The 15,699-nt window shown below is 45.8% G+C and overlaps 1 protein-coding gene across 5 annotated transcripts in view; it reads left to right on the forward strand.

The window, feature by feature from the left end:
• Positions 1-15,699, forward strand: part of GRIK3 (glutamate ionotropic receptor kainate type subunit 3) — a 224,901-nt gene that overhangs the window by 108,791 nt on the left and 100,411 nt on the right. For all 5 annotated transcript variants that reach the window (XR_007770854.1, XM_050932089.1, XM_050932091.1 and 2 more), the window contains 3 exons: positions 9,909-10,085; positions 12,502-12,759; positions 14,244-14,425. Coding sequence is in view for 4 of the 5 variants with exons in the window: in XM_050932089.1 (XP_050788046.1) it covers positions 9,909-10,085; positions 12,502-12,759; positions 14,244-14,425 (617 nt within the window). In the remaining variant the exon portion in view is untranslated. The remainder of the gene's footprint in view (positions 1-9,908; positions 10,086-12,501; positions 12,760-14,243; positions 14,426-15,699) is intronic.

A 15,699-nucleotide genomic window follows, 5' to 3' on the forward strand; every position in this document is an offset into this window, starting at 1 on the left:
CTTCCCTGAGCGTGGACACAGCAGCGTTATCTTCCTTTCCCATGGGCCATACAGAGCACTGCCTCTGTCTGAGCACTGCCCCACCCATCCCTGCCTTGGGGGAAAACCACTTGCTGCATTCTGAGCCCTGGGGGGCGGGGAGTCAAAACTTCTGGTGTCTTCACTCTGTTTCCCAGTCGGTTGCAGCTCTGTGACTCTCTGGCAGTCATTCCGGAGGAAGGGATTTGGAGAAATTAAATTCTGGAGACTCGTTTAGTCAGTTTGTCATATAGAGCATTGATTCTCAGCCAGGGGCCTGGGGCTCCCTTTGGGGCCATGGGCAGGTTTCAGGGGGGCTGCCAAGCAGGGCCAGCATTAGACTCGCTGGGGCCTAGGGCAGAAAGCCGAAGCCCCCCGCATGGGGCTGAAGTCCAAGGCCCTTAACCCAGCCACCTGAGCGAGCAATGTAGCTTCACGGGGCCCCCTGTGACATGGGACCCCAGATACTTGCCCTGCTTGCTGCCCCCTAATGCTAGAACTGGCTTTTATATGCAGAAAACCAGTTATTGTGGCACACGGGGGCTGTGGAGTTTTTATAGCATGTTGGGGGGGGGGTAATCAGAAAGAAGAAGAACCCCTGCCATGGAAAACAGACATTTTCTCCACTCAGTTTCATCAGAATACTTTGTCCTAGTGCCAATTTTTTTGCCAGTTTCACCACAAAAATAGAACCAACCTGAAAAGGACAAAACAAGCAGCCCAGCCCTGGGAAGGAAAGAAAACAATTGCAAGGGAAGGAAATCCCTCAGGCCCCAGGTTTGAGAGAACACACACAATCTGGTGCTGAAGGGTAGATGAGAGATGTAAGAAATTCTTCAGGGTGCATCCCATGTTGTCTCTGCAGGAAGTAAAGCTCTCTGCATCTTCAGTAAGATCTTTTTCAAAACAAGTGCTTGTTCCAGAATACCATCGATGGAGGGGACTGTCAGGACACTGTCGAAGTGTGTTAGCAACATTGTCAGCAAGAGAGGGAAAAGTGTGATCAAACGTAGCTGTTTTTCGAAGCTAAATAACACCGTGATTTTATAAGGAGAAAAGGTATGTGATTACACGACAGACTAAGTGCTGCTGAAATTCCCTTTCCTAGACGAAGCTGATTTGTTTTGTGAAATTGGAAAACACCTGAAACGCTTTGACTTTCTTGTACATTTAGCTGCTGTGAAGCTAAAAATAGCCAGCCATTTAAGGAAAATGGCATTTGGCCAGAAAACTTGTCTGGAAGGTTTTGACTAGACAAGAATGAAACTGGTGGGATAGAAAGCACAGAAAACGAGTTTTAACCTGGGAAACGTAAAGCAGCTCACACCTACATGGTTAACAGGGTCCTGTCCTGAGATACACATATCATTTCTCTTATATGGACAAGACACGTCTGTGTAATAAATGGTGTAGAGAGACATTCTGTAGAGCACTGTCAGCTGCTAATGAGATCTTTTTGCATTGTATTAGTGTGTGGCCTTTGTCAATGGGAGTTGGGTACTTAATTCACTTGGGCCTTCTTAAGTCCCGTCTGGGTTGTCCATAGACACATTCTGACTGTATGCTTGGTCTGTTTTGAGGTTGTGAGGGTCTTGTCATGAGCCAGAGAATGGAGGGGATGGTATGATGGGATAGCCTAATTTTGGCAATTAATTGATCTTTGTCTATTAGAGGTAAAAATGCCCAATGTCCTGTGATGGGATGTTAGATGGGGTGGGATCTGAATTACTACAGAGAATTCTTTCCTGGGTGTCTGGCTGGTGAGTCTTGCCCACATGCTCAGGGTTTAGCTGATCGCCATATTTAGAGTCGGGAAGGAATTTTCCTCCAGGGCAGATTGGCAGAGGCCCTGGGGATTTTTTTCACCTTCCTCTGCAGCGTGGGACACGGGTCACTTGTTGGAGGATTCTCTGCACCTTGAAGTCTTTAAACCATGATTTGAGGACTTCAATAGCTCAGACATCAGTCAGGGATTTGTTACAGGAATGGGCGGGTGAGATTCTGTGGCCTGTGTTGTGCAGGAAGTCAGACTAGACGATCATAATGGTCCCTTCTGACCTTACAGTCTATGACTCTATGCAGCTGTGCATGAGTGAGGCTTATTGCTTGTGGTGCGGTTTTACAGCTTTGGTTTGGATGTCAGAAACAGGAGGATCGATGCCCCTGCTGTCAAAGAAAAGTGAATGAAGGAGATTGGGTAGGCAGGGATCTGGGGCTGTTGCCTCCTCCTTGGACTTTGAGTGTGGGTGAAATGAACCCCAGAGCTAAAACATGCCTGGCTACAGTTTGGCAAAAGAACTAAACCCATCCTCTTTTGGCTTAAAATTGTTTATTCCTTTGAAATTGAGCTGAAACAGAACCGGAGTTGGTCAAAGGACATGGACCAATCCTCTCTCTGGAACTTTGCATTCAAACCACCCAGAGCCTCGGCTTTAGTAAAGGAAAAACCGAACTGATTCTGTTTTGCAAAGCCAAAGCCACCTACCCGTTGTTCACCCCTGCTGCAAATACACCCCCCAGTCCTTACCCTGGCTAGCCTAACTCTGGGCCTTTCTTGGGCAGAGACTGGTGTAGGTTTGGTGATCAGAACAAGTGTCAGCAAAGCCTGGGGTGATTTTACCAAATGCTCACTGGCAATGGGATTTGAGCCAGGGTCCCCAGGGTGGAAAAGCGTGTTCAGCACTGTACTGTGCCTCAGAAGAAGGTTGTTATTACTATTATTATCTGTAGTCTTGTGATGCCCAGGAGTTCTAGCCAGGACCTCATTGTGCTAAGCACAGTACAAACAGAACTAACAGAGGGCCCCTACCTCAAAATTGCTTACGAGTAGAATTGCAAACACTCTGTGCCTGCGGCCATTCAACCTTCATAAATGTGAACCAATCCACCCAGGGCAATGGCATGGTCCCTTCTGGGATCAGTTAGGCAGCCAATACTCTCATGCTTATCAGGAAGATCTTGCAAAGCATCCCTGAAATCGAGCTGAGTGGGTGAGAGACCTCAGCACTGCCATCTTTTATCTGCCTGCAAAGCCATAGGAGGCAAAGGAAGGGGGAGGATGAGCAGCTGTGATCTGAATAGACAAGGAGGTAACACTGTGAAAAGGCTGTTAGCACTAAATCAAGTGAACAGTAACTCAATTAATCTCCAAGACATCTCGAACACTTTTTAAAATAGGGTGGCAGTGGGAAATGCTGTAGAGAAATACATCACCACAAAAGGACCCTTAGTTGTGGTGTTTCATATGACGTGTATTTATAGACAAGCCATAAAAGTGGATACCTTTTTATTGCTGATTCTTTGACAGTCCATTGACTTCAATTTTTTTTTTTCATCTGAGCAAAGTCATGGTGAAGTTCTTGTCAAAAGACCAGGAAGGACACCTACATGAAACCTAGGGGAAACGCAGACAGCTGACTGCATTTCTGTCCCCTCACCCTGCCGCACCTTGTGGTAATGGTTACATTGTGTTAGTACAAGAGCTGTATTTCAGAAAGACTTTGGAGCACAATCCCGCTGAGTTCAGCCCCATTAATATGATTGACTATTTGCTCCCAATAGCACCGTTCATCCCCTAGCAGCGACCACTGTTGGAAGACAGGATACTGGGCTAGATGGGCCACTGGTCTGCCCCAGTGAGGGCCGGCTCCAGACCCCAGTGTGCCAAGCGTGTGCTTGGCGCGGCATGCTGCGGGGGGGCTCTGCCGGTTCCCGGAAGGGTGGCAGGCGGCTCCGGTGGACCTCCCGCAGGCGTCCCTGCTGAGGGTCTGCTGGTCCCGCGGCTCCGGTGGACCTCCCGCAGGGACGTCTGCGGAAGGTCCACGGGAGCCGCGGGACCGGCGAGTGGCAGAGCGACCCCTGCAGCGTGTTGCCACGCTTGGGGCGACGAAATGGCTAGAGCCGGCCCTGATCCCAGTCTGGCTGTTCCTTGTTCATTCCCACTGTGCTGAGTAGGGGCTGCCTCAAAGAGCTTACAAGTACCAAGTCAGGATAAAGGTGACCTGGGTTGAAGATCCTGGGCTCGAGCTTAGACAAGCTGGGTTCTGTTACTGTCTCTGCCACAGGCTTTGCCTGTGAGGTTGGTGTCAGGGCCTTAGTTCTGCATCTCCACCATGGAGATAACCTTCACTCACTGTCTGTGACTACTTATATCACTAGCAACTTGAGGCAGAATCTGTCTCTGACTGTGTCTGTGCAGCTCCTTGCACCGTGGGGCCCTGATCTCAACTGAAGCCTATAGGTACTACTGGAGTACACACACATAATAATAAAGCGAAGTGTGTTGCACCAGCTATTGCAGAGATCAGGATTTATACCACTCCGAGAGCTAGGTCTGGCCGATGCAATTAACACTCGCACCATGTGAACTTGCTAATTAACTCTCCTGGAGTATTCATGTGCACAAGCTGATATTTTCATGTGCAAATGTGCATCTCACGAGCAGCATTTCACCATTTTTACTGACTTTTAAGTAAAAATGCCAAATCTGTCCTCCATATGTTAGTGTTATTTACTGCAAAACTGGCAAATATCCACCATCTTCAGGGAAAGAAAAAACTGCGTACCTCCTTCCTTTCTGCCACCCCCACCGGCCTCTAAAAATAAAATCACAGCTAGGTCAGGAATGAAAACTGTTTGGCTTTTCTGGGCGCTTGTGAGAGCCTCAGTTCTCACTGCTTCACTGGGAGTGAGAAGGATTGTTTCACACAACGTGAACAAGGGGGAAACTCTGCTTTGAAATATTAACAAGCTGTTTGTTCTTTGGGTGGCTGAGCTGTTTGCTGAACTGAGGCTGACCTCACTGTGGCTGTGTTACTCCTGGGAATGGCTAGCGGAGGTTGGTTTTCAGGATATTTTCCTAAGTTTATTTCTTTTCTGTTGATAGTTTTTCTTATTGCAACCCTGAAAGATTGTCTTTGTCCTGACTCGACTCAAGGGCCGGGTATACATAGAACGAAGCAGATCTCCATAACCCTGGGCTCCACACGCTATTACTGTATCCCCACTTCTCTCAATAGTTCAAGCCCAGTTTCCCCATTTCATTAAAATGGAAAAGCTGTGACAATTATTTTCATAATTAGCTAGCTCTCCAAATTAATGCCAATTACACTGTGTAATCATGAGGAAGATTATGCATTAATCAACCCTTTCCAAGCTAGTTATTAGGCTCTGTAAGTAATGATTGTGAAGAACGTATGTGAAGAAAAGACACAGGAGCTAAGAGAGGAAACCCCACACCAATCCAGGGGAAAAGGCAGCAAGGAATTTCCAAATGGATGGAGTTGTTCTTTTCAGCACATTTGATTAAACTGAAGAGATTTGTCGTTAGTTGTTCCTCCCCCCACACACACACCCACCCACCACCACCACTCCTCCTCCAGGGCCTCTGTGTAAAAGATTATTCTGTCATATGTTGCTGCCTGTTGGCTCTCTAACACCTTAGCAAATGCAGGTATATTTCACATTGCCTCTGTCCCAATGCGTTCTTCAGCCAGCACTGTAATCAGAAATATATTACCTGTGCCTGTCTCCTTTCTCATTGCCTGGCACTAAATTCAAGTTGCGAGGTGGTTGCACAGAGAATCCTTTCTCAAAGTAAAGCCTATTATATCCAAATGGATGTCTGGAGTGTTAATTTATTTGGGATCAAACACTGATAATCCGCATACCCAATTCTACTGTATTCTGTCACAATAAGACACACTCCAAACCAATTCTGAAAGCTCTGAGCTGGGAGAAAACACGTCAGTCATTTGCTAATCAATGTAACATGAAGCCAGTTCATTTCAGCATAATGCTAGAGAACAAAATCCTGCTGCTAAAATGTGCTGGGTTGAAAACCTTTGTGCGAAGGGGAAGGGGTGAGCCTCACCAATGGGTTTTATTTTTATTATTGTTCATTATTTCTACAGCAATATCTGTGCTTTTGGAGCAGTGCAGACTTTTATAAAGGTAAGTCTCTGCCTCCAGAAGCACAAATTAAGGCTCCAATCCCGCAAATGCTTATGCCTGGGAGTAGCTTTGCATAATCGAATGCTCCACTTGTGTATGTGCAGTTTCTGGGATCTTCATATATGTACATACAAGGTGTTACTATCCCCATGTGCAACATGGGGAAACTGAGGCACAAAGAGGCCAAGAAAATGATCTGCCCAAGAGCAGAGAGTGAGTGAGTGACAAAGCCATTGGTGAGCCTCATCCCTTCCCCTCTGCCCATTTGCTGGCATGAATAACTAAGGATCAATATCCCACCCTTGCCCTTCCACCATGCATCTCTCCTGTTCCTGCTGCTCCCCAAACATCTGTCCCTGCTGCCCCACCGCAGTATCTGGCCCCTGGCTGTGCCTTCATTAGGAGCTCTCTATAAAGCACTCAGTACTGCTTCCTGGTCAGATCAGCCCCTGACAAGCCATTCCCCCTATGACTTCCAAGCTGCTGTGGCAGTGCGAGGCTGAGCTGGTATCAGTAGGTTGAAACCTGTGCTTGGTCTGGCTGGCTGGGCCAAAGGAGCAGGTGGGATGGGATGGCATCTCTCTGAAGTGAAGGCTTTTCGTAGCTGGGTATTTTTAATGTGATAACTGAATGAGAGAGACTCCTGATGATAGATACTGAATCATTAATGTCAATAAGGTGGAGTTTAGCTTTTGCTGGGATGGAGAATGGCTCTGTGAATATTTCACAGGATAAAAAGGGAACGAAAGGGAGATCTCCAAGCAGCAGTATGGTGTGGAGGCTGCTTTGGGTTGGGGAAGGGACACCCTTTGCTGGCTGAGCAGAGCAGTCTGAGATATTCTCTGAGATACAAGAGTAGCAAGCACTGCTAGAGGACAAGGATCTAGGGGTCAGGGAATTCAGTAAAAGGGGACTGTACAGGACTGAGGACTGCGGACAGTGTTTCCATGATCACTTGGTTGCATCTGTCCCCAGTTGGCAATGACCAGAGGTTATTGCCAGAGAGTTGTGCTTCTTTCTTATGCACTCCATGCATCTGAAGAAGTGGGGTTTTTACGCACGAAAGCTTATGCCCAAATAAATCTGTTAGTCTTTAAAGTGCCACCGGACTCCTCGTTGTTTTTGTGGATACTGACTAACACGGCTGCCCCTCTGATACTTGGTAACAATTTTTATGTCATCTGTAAAACATAAGAATTATCTGCCCTAAACTCAATAAAATCATGTGCCCACCTAGTTCAGTATCCTGTCTCTAGCAGCTGGTGCTGGCCACTGTCAAAGAGGAGAGTATAAGAAACTGATAACCTGCCCTTAGAGTAAATTCCTTCCTGTCCCCAAGTCTTTAGAAGCTGGTTATGCCCTGAAGCAGGAGAGTTAAGAGCCCTTCCAAAACTGGGGGAAGTGTTTGTTTGTTTTTTGAATCCTTGCTATATCAACTCTGGACATTAAATGCTCCATTTTTTTTTTTCATCTCACTAAGCTCTTGGCCTCAGTGGCATCTTGTGGCCATGATGTCTGCAAGTTGAATGTATATTGTGCAGAAAAATCTTTCCCTTGATCCATTTGAAACATGGTGTGGGGGAAGTTTGACCTGTTAAGTTACTGGCCTATGGATGAATTAGGGAATGTCTACACTGCAATTAAACACCCGGGGCTGACCTGTGTCTGCTGACTCAGGATTAAGGGACTCAGGCTAAGGGGCTGTTTACTTGCTGTATGTACATCCTCCTAGGGGCTTCAGTCCCAGTTGCCACCAGACTGGTACTCCTGACCAGCATCAGATTAATACAAACATGTCTAGACAGTGTGGTTTGGACCTGGAAGGAGGAGGCATGTAGTTTCTTAAATACCAATAGAGCTGATAAGGTGTCTGCCATCTATAACGAAACATTGCAAAGGCTTTCCTAAATCGAAGAGGAAGGCTTGCTTCCAGCTAATGAACCTGGAGACCATCTGTTACCAGCTGCATTTGCGGAGCTCGTTCTTTCATTAAGTGTTTTGATTTGCGTGTTATCAGACAGAGTCAGGTTTGTGTGTCTTACTAGGGCTCCTTAGGGGCAAAAGATTGTTCCTGCATCGCCAAGACAAGGAGATACAATTACATAATTTACGCCCTCACTCAGTCACTTCAATTAGAGAGGCTGCCAGTGGGGAATTGAGGACAAGACTTACAAATGCAGAGCCAGGAAAGCTAGCGATACCATGACATGAGCTCGCTGCCGTTGGGGAAATGTAATGGCATTAACAATTTCCAAACATGCAAAAGCATGCGTTCAAGCCGTGCATTATTGAGCAGGGCAGGCTGTAGTTGGAGGCAAACTCAGAAGTTTCTGCTTGTCTGAACTAAGGACTTGGAGAGCCAAATTCAAGGAGGGGGAAAAAAAAAGATGGGGCAGAGAAAACTAAAAAGAAGGATTGACAAAGTGGGAACTTAAGGATGAGCAGAAAGCAGCTGGAGATTTCACTCCTAATTCTTATATTAATTATAATTCTGCATTAGTCACACAGCACAGTGACTGTGTATGGGGAAAGTCAACACACCGATTGCCTCAGTGGTGGAGAATCTAAGACATAAGACATCACAGCATGGCAGGAGGTAGGGCCCAGAAAGAGAAGCCAAAACAGCAATTCCTGGTCACTGTCAACGTGGACCATGTTCCAGTTGGTGACTTAGAATGTAAAGGCTCCAGATTGTGTTCCCACAACTCTGCAGCTTGGGAAACGATTTAACTGCTGCAGGAGAATGTTCAAGATTAAAAAAAAAAAATTCTATTCCAAATGGGGACAAAAATTCAAAATCTAAAAAAAAATAAAAAAATTGTGAACCAATAATGTGAACAAAATTTCATTTTGGTTTAATTTTGACCTTTTTATAAAAAGTTTACTCTTGTTTAGTATAAATTCACTAAAATTTCAAAACAAAATATTGTTTCAAAACAACTTGAAAAGCAAAAAAATATTTTTTAAATGTCAGAATTTCCCATTTTGATGACTTTGAAACTTTGTTTTTCATTTTTTTTTTCAAATTTGGAGATTCACTGAAACTAACTGTTTCCTGTGAACAGTTTTGGTTTTGACAAATTGATGTTTTCCAGCAGGAAAAAACTTCTGTTGGAAAATTCCTGGCCAGTTCTCCTTACACTCATACCCACTTTATTCTTATCCTCCTAGCAGGAGCTGGTTGGAAAATATCAATTCTGTAGTCAAAATGCCTTTTGTTTAAACGGAAAAAAAATTCAACCTGCTCTATCCTGGCCTCTGTATACTTTCTCTGTGATGTTGATTGAGGCTCGGTCACCTCTAATCTCAGATAGTCAGGGGAAGGGGAAGGAGACAGAAAGTGGAGGATGGCAAAACAGGGCAGGATAGGGAGAGAGAAACTTATGAAAAAATATTTCCAGAATTGTTACTATCTCTGAGCATCCCTGGTTTCAGCCCCAACATAAGCTACCAGCATCTCCCTAGCAGTAAAAGGGGAACTAGGGAAACCCTCCTTCTCAGAGAGGCCCCGTTTCTTGTTTTTAGGTGTCCCCATAAGCTGACTTGGCTTCCCTGCCTGCCGTCTCTGGGCTGGGTGCTCAAGTCAAAACAGAATGTGCACTATCATGTACACAGCAGTGAGCGGCTGGGCTCCCAAACTCCCCTGAGCTTCCTAGGGAAATTGAGAGAGGTCCCCCCATGCAGTTTGGAAGACAGGGAAGTTCCCACTCACTGATTAAATCCAGGGGAGACATGGCTGTAGCCAGTAGTGTAGTTGAGCGTAAATGCGGGTAAAGGGAGATTAGTTTACCTCCTTCTTTTTTTTACCACTGGCTGTAGCCCTAATGTAGCTTTGCAATGTGTTGGCTTTTCCCAGGAGTTTGTCCCTAGACACGCTGTGGGAAAGGGTGCTCCTGAACCTTCATGTTGTTGGTAACTGTTTTGGTCCTGTCTTGCAGGAGGAATTTTCGAGTATGCAGATGGCCCCAATGCCCAGGTTATGAGTGCCGAGGAACAAGCCTTTAGATTTTCTGCCAATATTATCAATAGAAATAGAACTTTGTTGCCTAACACAACATTGACCTATGACATTCAGAGGATACACTTCCATGACAGCTTTGAAGCCACTAAGAAAGGTAAGTAGATAGCTCGTTTTTCCATCTGGTGAAGAATTGGCTTGAGCAGAGGCAGACTGCTCTCTGCTCACCTGTTGAACATGTAGCCAGGAGCTTTAAGGTCTTTAAGGGCTTTATTTAATTATTTATTTTAAAAATGTCATCTCTTCTACCCATTTCCATTTTACTCCATGTCAGCTGAAGCTGCTAAGGCTAAGATCACCTACAAGTGACTGATTATATGCATGTGGCAAAAATAAATATCTTACGAGTATTGCGATCGGCAACGGTAACAATGCACTGCTGGAGACATCATGCATATACCCACTTGGATGACACCTTTGGCAGCATCCTTCCTGGAAGTACATCACCTGGTGTGCATGGCAGGGAGGGAGATTAGAACCTACCTGGAATGCTACAACAGTGTGTCAAAGGTTAACAACACAGGGCTCCACTGATACAGGTGGACCCCATAAAATCTTGGCCCTGCATCTCTCAGAGGAATCTAAGTAACCACTGCATTCAGAGCTGCTCACGTTGCTTTCTCAGTGTGTTGGGGCTTACACACAGGCACATATTTTTGAAATAACCTGACCACAGTGAGAAAAAGTGGAGAGCTGCAGGAGTCTCAAGTCAGCCACACTGGAGCCTCCTCATCTTCTGTCGCCTGGGCAATAGTTTCTTCATTAAAACAAACACACAAAGGAACAGGTGTTGAAGCCCACTATATTTTCATGCAGATGTTTCCATTTAATTGAACTTCATGCAATAGGAAATTCCAAGATGCCACCAAAGGTGTTGATGGCAGAAACTAAACTAATCCTGATTCTCACTCATCGGGATTCTCCCACTTCAGGTGGAAAGTGGCCACCACTTTACTGGATTTTATGAATATCTTTTCCTAGAATTCTCAGGACCATTGTAGCACCCAGTACGTGCAGGTCTATTGCCTGTTTCTACAGCTGAGTTGACTGAAACACCAAGGGGTCAAGTGAATTCCAGATCAAAAGCCTTGTAAATCAGATGCTCAGCCATGCATCTCCCAGCTCCTTATCCTATGCCGGTCACTAGACTACACAACTCCTTCACCCGCTAACCGTACACAGCTAACCTATTTCTCCTCCAACTCTCAAGTTTGCAAGGCTCTTGAGCAGCTCCACTTAGACATAATGTTAATAGAATATGACAAGTAAATAAAGTTATGTTTTTAAGCCTCTCCTTCATGTTTAATTAATGTGCCACTTCCTGGTGCATTTGCATTGCTAGGTAAAGACTGGGAACTCTATCCAATGAAACAGAGTCCCCTATTCTCCCGCCCCCCCCCACACATTAGAAGAAGGGTAAAACTTGAGCATTGAAATGGTGGGCTGTGCCATTATGAAATGCTTCTTGCCTGTTGTGGTTTGTGTGGATGTTCTATCATGTTTGAGGTGATGGTTTGGTGAACTTTTTAAAAGCACAGAAGTGTGGAATAGTAATGGTGGACCCTAAAAAGCTTAGAAATTGGATAAACACGGAAGAGTTTGTCTGCCCACCACATATCTCTAGTACGGAGAGATTGCACCTCCCTTTGCCCCACTGCCACAAGTCATTATTGTTATTGGATGCCAGTTGATTTGAGCTGCTAGTGAGTGAGGTCCAGAGGGCGGGAGGGAGAAACTGGATGGCACAGCAAGTGCTATGGTTGCGGTTTGTCTGTCAGCTTGTGAAGGTGATGGATTAGCTTCAGCTGGGGAGGTTGAGGGAAACCTGCTCAGCAAAAGTATGACTCTGTCCGAATTCACAGACCAGAGAGGCATCAATAGACAAAGCTGGTAACTGATTGTCACAGAGTCTACCAGGAATCAAGGCTGATATTTGCTTTTTTCAGGGGGTTTTATCTTGGAAGTTCCCCTAGGTTTTGTGACCCCTGCACTGTGCTAGGCTGAAGTGTAAGTATCATGTTTATCTTCACTGAAGCATTATTTTTTTGCTGGATGTTAAACCACACAGGAACGAATAGAGGGGCATTCGTGCGCGTGCATATATGAGTGTGCAAGTGACCATGTATGTGCACACACTCTCTACCTGTCAGGAAGTGGCGTGGTTTCTGCCTTGCCAAATGGAATTTAGCTTGTATGCCACAAGATGCAAGCTTCTGCACAGTGTCAGTTCTATGTTTATAACACAGGTGATGACATTCAGTTCATTTGTCCCTCAAGCCTGCTCTCATTACATCAGAGAGAACTTCCACTGACTTCTGTCTGTCCGTCCATCCATCCCCATACATGCCACTCTCTCTCTCTCCATGTGCCAAGACAAAGCCCCAGCGCTGTGCTGTTTGAGATATGACTGGGTAAGTGACACGCTCTGGATGGGCTTGTCTCCCCCAGTGTCAGTCAGTCCCAGGAAAGATATTGCCTGGTGTACTGACAGCCTCGATCCCTTTCTATTGCAGCCTGTGACCAGCTCGCCCTGGGGGTTGTAGCAATATTCGGGCCTTCTCAAGGCTCCTGTACCAATGCTGTTCAGTCTATTTGCAATGCACTGGAAGTCCCCCATATACAACTTCGGTGGAAGCATCACCCTTTGGATAACAAGGACACTTTCTATGTCAACCTTTACCCCGACTATGCTTCTCTCAGCCATGCTATTCTGGACCTTGTACAGTATTTGAAATGGAGGTCAGCTACCGTTGTTTATGATGACAGTACAGGTAGGTGAAGGGGGAGCAAAGCAGCTCATCTATTGTGGGTTCCATTTCGGGACTTTTCCCATGCGCCCTGGTAGAGTAAAATCATGTAATGTGCAGTGAGATGAGTCCACAGGGACAGATCCGAATTCCTCAGGAACTCACAGCAGAAGTGCACAGAGTTCTTTGGAATACGTCTAAAGCTTTTACAGACTTGTCAATCAGCTAGCCTTCATCACCACTGCTGCCGACAAGGGCCAGATGAAGGATGAAGTTCTCGGCCAGTGTAAATTGGTGCCACTTCACTGAAGGCAGCGGCGCAGTGTCAATTTACATGAGCAGAGAATTTGGCAGGTAGTTTTGCCACTGAGGGCACAAAGCTCCCACTAATGGCATAACTGTCTACAAAGCCTTTGTTGTCTGGCTCATACCATAGAATGCACCTTACAAACATTTGTATGTAGACGGAGCTGTTGATAGTGGAACAAAGCCCAGCAAAGCACCTGCTCTAAAGATAAAATCATGTTGGGTCGCTTGTGCAAGACAATTTCATGAAACCAGCTAGTTTCCTTAGGGGAAGTGCTGAGGAGAATGCCGTGTGACACTGCTGTTGGCTAATGTGGCTCCCTGTATATTCCCCTCCCTGACATGTTCAAATGCACTTCTTCCATTTTGCACGAGGACGCTTGCCATTGTCTCTTCCCTCTTTGCAACAGCCTTCTATTGGGTTTCTTCTTGCAATGCTAGATCCCACAAACTTTCACCAGCTGTGGCCGGCACGGCATTGTGCTTTCTCCAGAGGAAAGAAATGAGTGCACGAGTAGAAAGAAAGTCTCCGATTATTTTCTTTTTCTGCCCACACTTATGGCCGTAATATAATATGATAGAGATGAGATTCTTCTCTTCAGATTGGAATTAATTACCCCTAAAGACTCAGTTTGACTCAAGTCTCATTTAATTGGACTCTTTTTTTCTTATTTAATCTATACACAGTAAATGAAACAGATTTTTGAGTTGTTGGCTGGCTGGTTGTCGTGCTCTCTCTTTCCCCTAGAACACGGGCTCTTAATTTGCAGGGGCATGACCCCAAAGCTGTAAGGGGTCATGGCTGTCCTGCCAATCCCACATGGCCAAATGGTGGGGGGAAAGGGGCAGGGCGCATCCTAGTTAGATCTCAGCTAGATGGAAAGTGAGTTATTAGGAATGGGGTTTCTCATATGGTAAAAGTTGGAAAACAGTTGCCCTAGATGTGGCTGAAATTTAAAACCATGGCCCAGCTGCATCCTTTGTTTCAGTAGACATTTAAAAAATGCTAAATATTGTGGGGCAGAGGGGGTAAGGGAAATTATTTTGTGAAATCAAATTGTGAATGAAAATTAACAGTTGCCCAGTAAAAATTTGTGGAGGAACCTGAAGCCAAGTGGATGTGGAAGGGACCCACTGCTGGCAACAGCAGCCAATCCTGATAATGCTGTGGGTTTTCTCTTTTTGAAACACTGCTTTCTAAGGCCTGATACGGCTGCAGGAGCTTATCATGGCCCCATCAAGGTACAACATCCGACTGAAGATCCGCCAGCTGCCCATCGACACGGAGGATGCCAGGCCCCTGCTGAAGGAGATGAAGAGAGGCAGGGAGTTCCGCATCATCTTTGACTGCAACCACTTGATGGCAGCTCAGATTCTCAAACAGGTGAGCTCCGGAGGGGCTGCAGCAGGAGGGATCCTTTGGGAAGTGGGAAGCCTCTGGGAATTCATGCTCATGCAATGATGATAATCCAGCTGAGACATCTGTGGTGTACCCCTGTAGGTAACGTCCTTTACAATAAATACCGCACTTTTGCAGTGGCAAATGCTTTGCTTAGGCTCTTTTGGGCAATGTTCTGAGGCTATAGTTAAAGCTACTTCCTCTACACTTGGTTTTTACACCTGAAAATACAGGTTTTGTACAAAGAACTATGTTACAAAGGTCAGGTTGCGGTGCAGAGCACACAGAGAACACCAAAGTTAGGGCTGCATTGGTAACCCCAACTGGTGAAATGGAGCCTTGCGCTCTGCAGGAAGGGTTATGGAGACCATGAGTCCAATCCGCTCATCCTCTGCAACTTCTGCAGGCCTTTGCACCTGAGCAAAGTGACTGTCGAATTCCACCAGATTACAATGGCAGGGTTCTGTTCCCACTTTGAATTAGTGGGGTGGGAGGGGAAGAAGACTGTGCAAGACACAGGAACAGCGCATCACGTGTCACACGTTTGTGCAAAATGGATACGATTCAGAACCAGACCCTTTCTGTTAAACAACAGCAACTTTTCTGTGTTATTCCCTTCTGGGAGACTTTAGCAAACATGCCAATTAAACCACAAGCAAGCCTGACCTGCAGCTTTTGTTCCCGTGTCAAGACAAGTGCTCTGAGTTCACCTATAGCACTGGACTCATTTGCAATGCAAAGCAGGAGAGGAGTCCTGCCATGCCGCCCCATTAAATATCATAGATATAGGACACGTTTTCCAAAAGTGACTCCTAAACTTTGGGTGTCCAGTGTGAGATGCCTTAACACAGTCTGATTTTCAGAAAGTTCTAAGCACCAGCTCTCTTCAAATCAGGCCCCTCAGAAGTGGCCCAGGTTGGGCACCCTGGATCACGAGTCACATTTGAAAATCTGGGTCCCAGTCTATTTAACACATTCATTACAAATGTCCCCATAGCGATTATGGCATCAAGGCCACTCATAGTTACCCTGGGCAATCCTTTTAAACCCCACTAACCCACGAAGGACTATCCCAACAGCTTCAATACCACAGAGAGCACATATGAGACCATCACATTCCCAGGAAGCAGGTGTGGAGTTTCTTGGGATAGCACCAGGGAGTTAAAGTATTTACTGTTTTATCCTCTTGCATTATAAGTTCACCTGCGAAAAGTCTTTGTTGCCAGGTATCTCTGGTCTCAGTCTTTGTGGTCACAAGT

This window comes from Gopherus flavomarginatus, chromosome 22 (assembly GCF_025201925.1).
Source record: "Gopherus flavomarginatus isolate rGopFla2 chromosome 22, rGopFla2.mat.asm, whole genome shotgun sequence".
In the NCBI taxonomy this organism is placed as follows: Eukaryota; Metazoa; Chordata; order Testudines; family Testudinidae; genus Gopherus; species Gopherus flavomarginatus.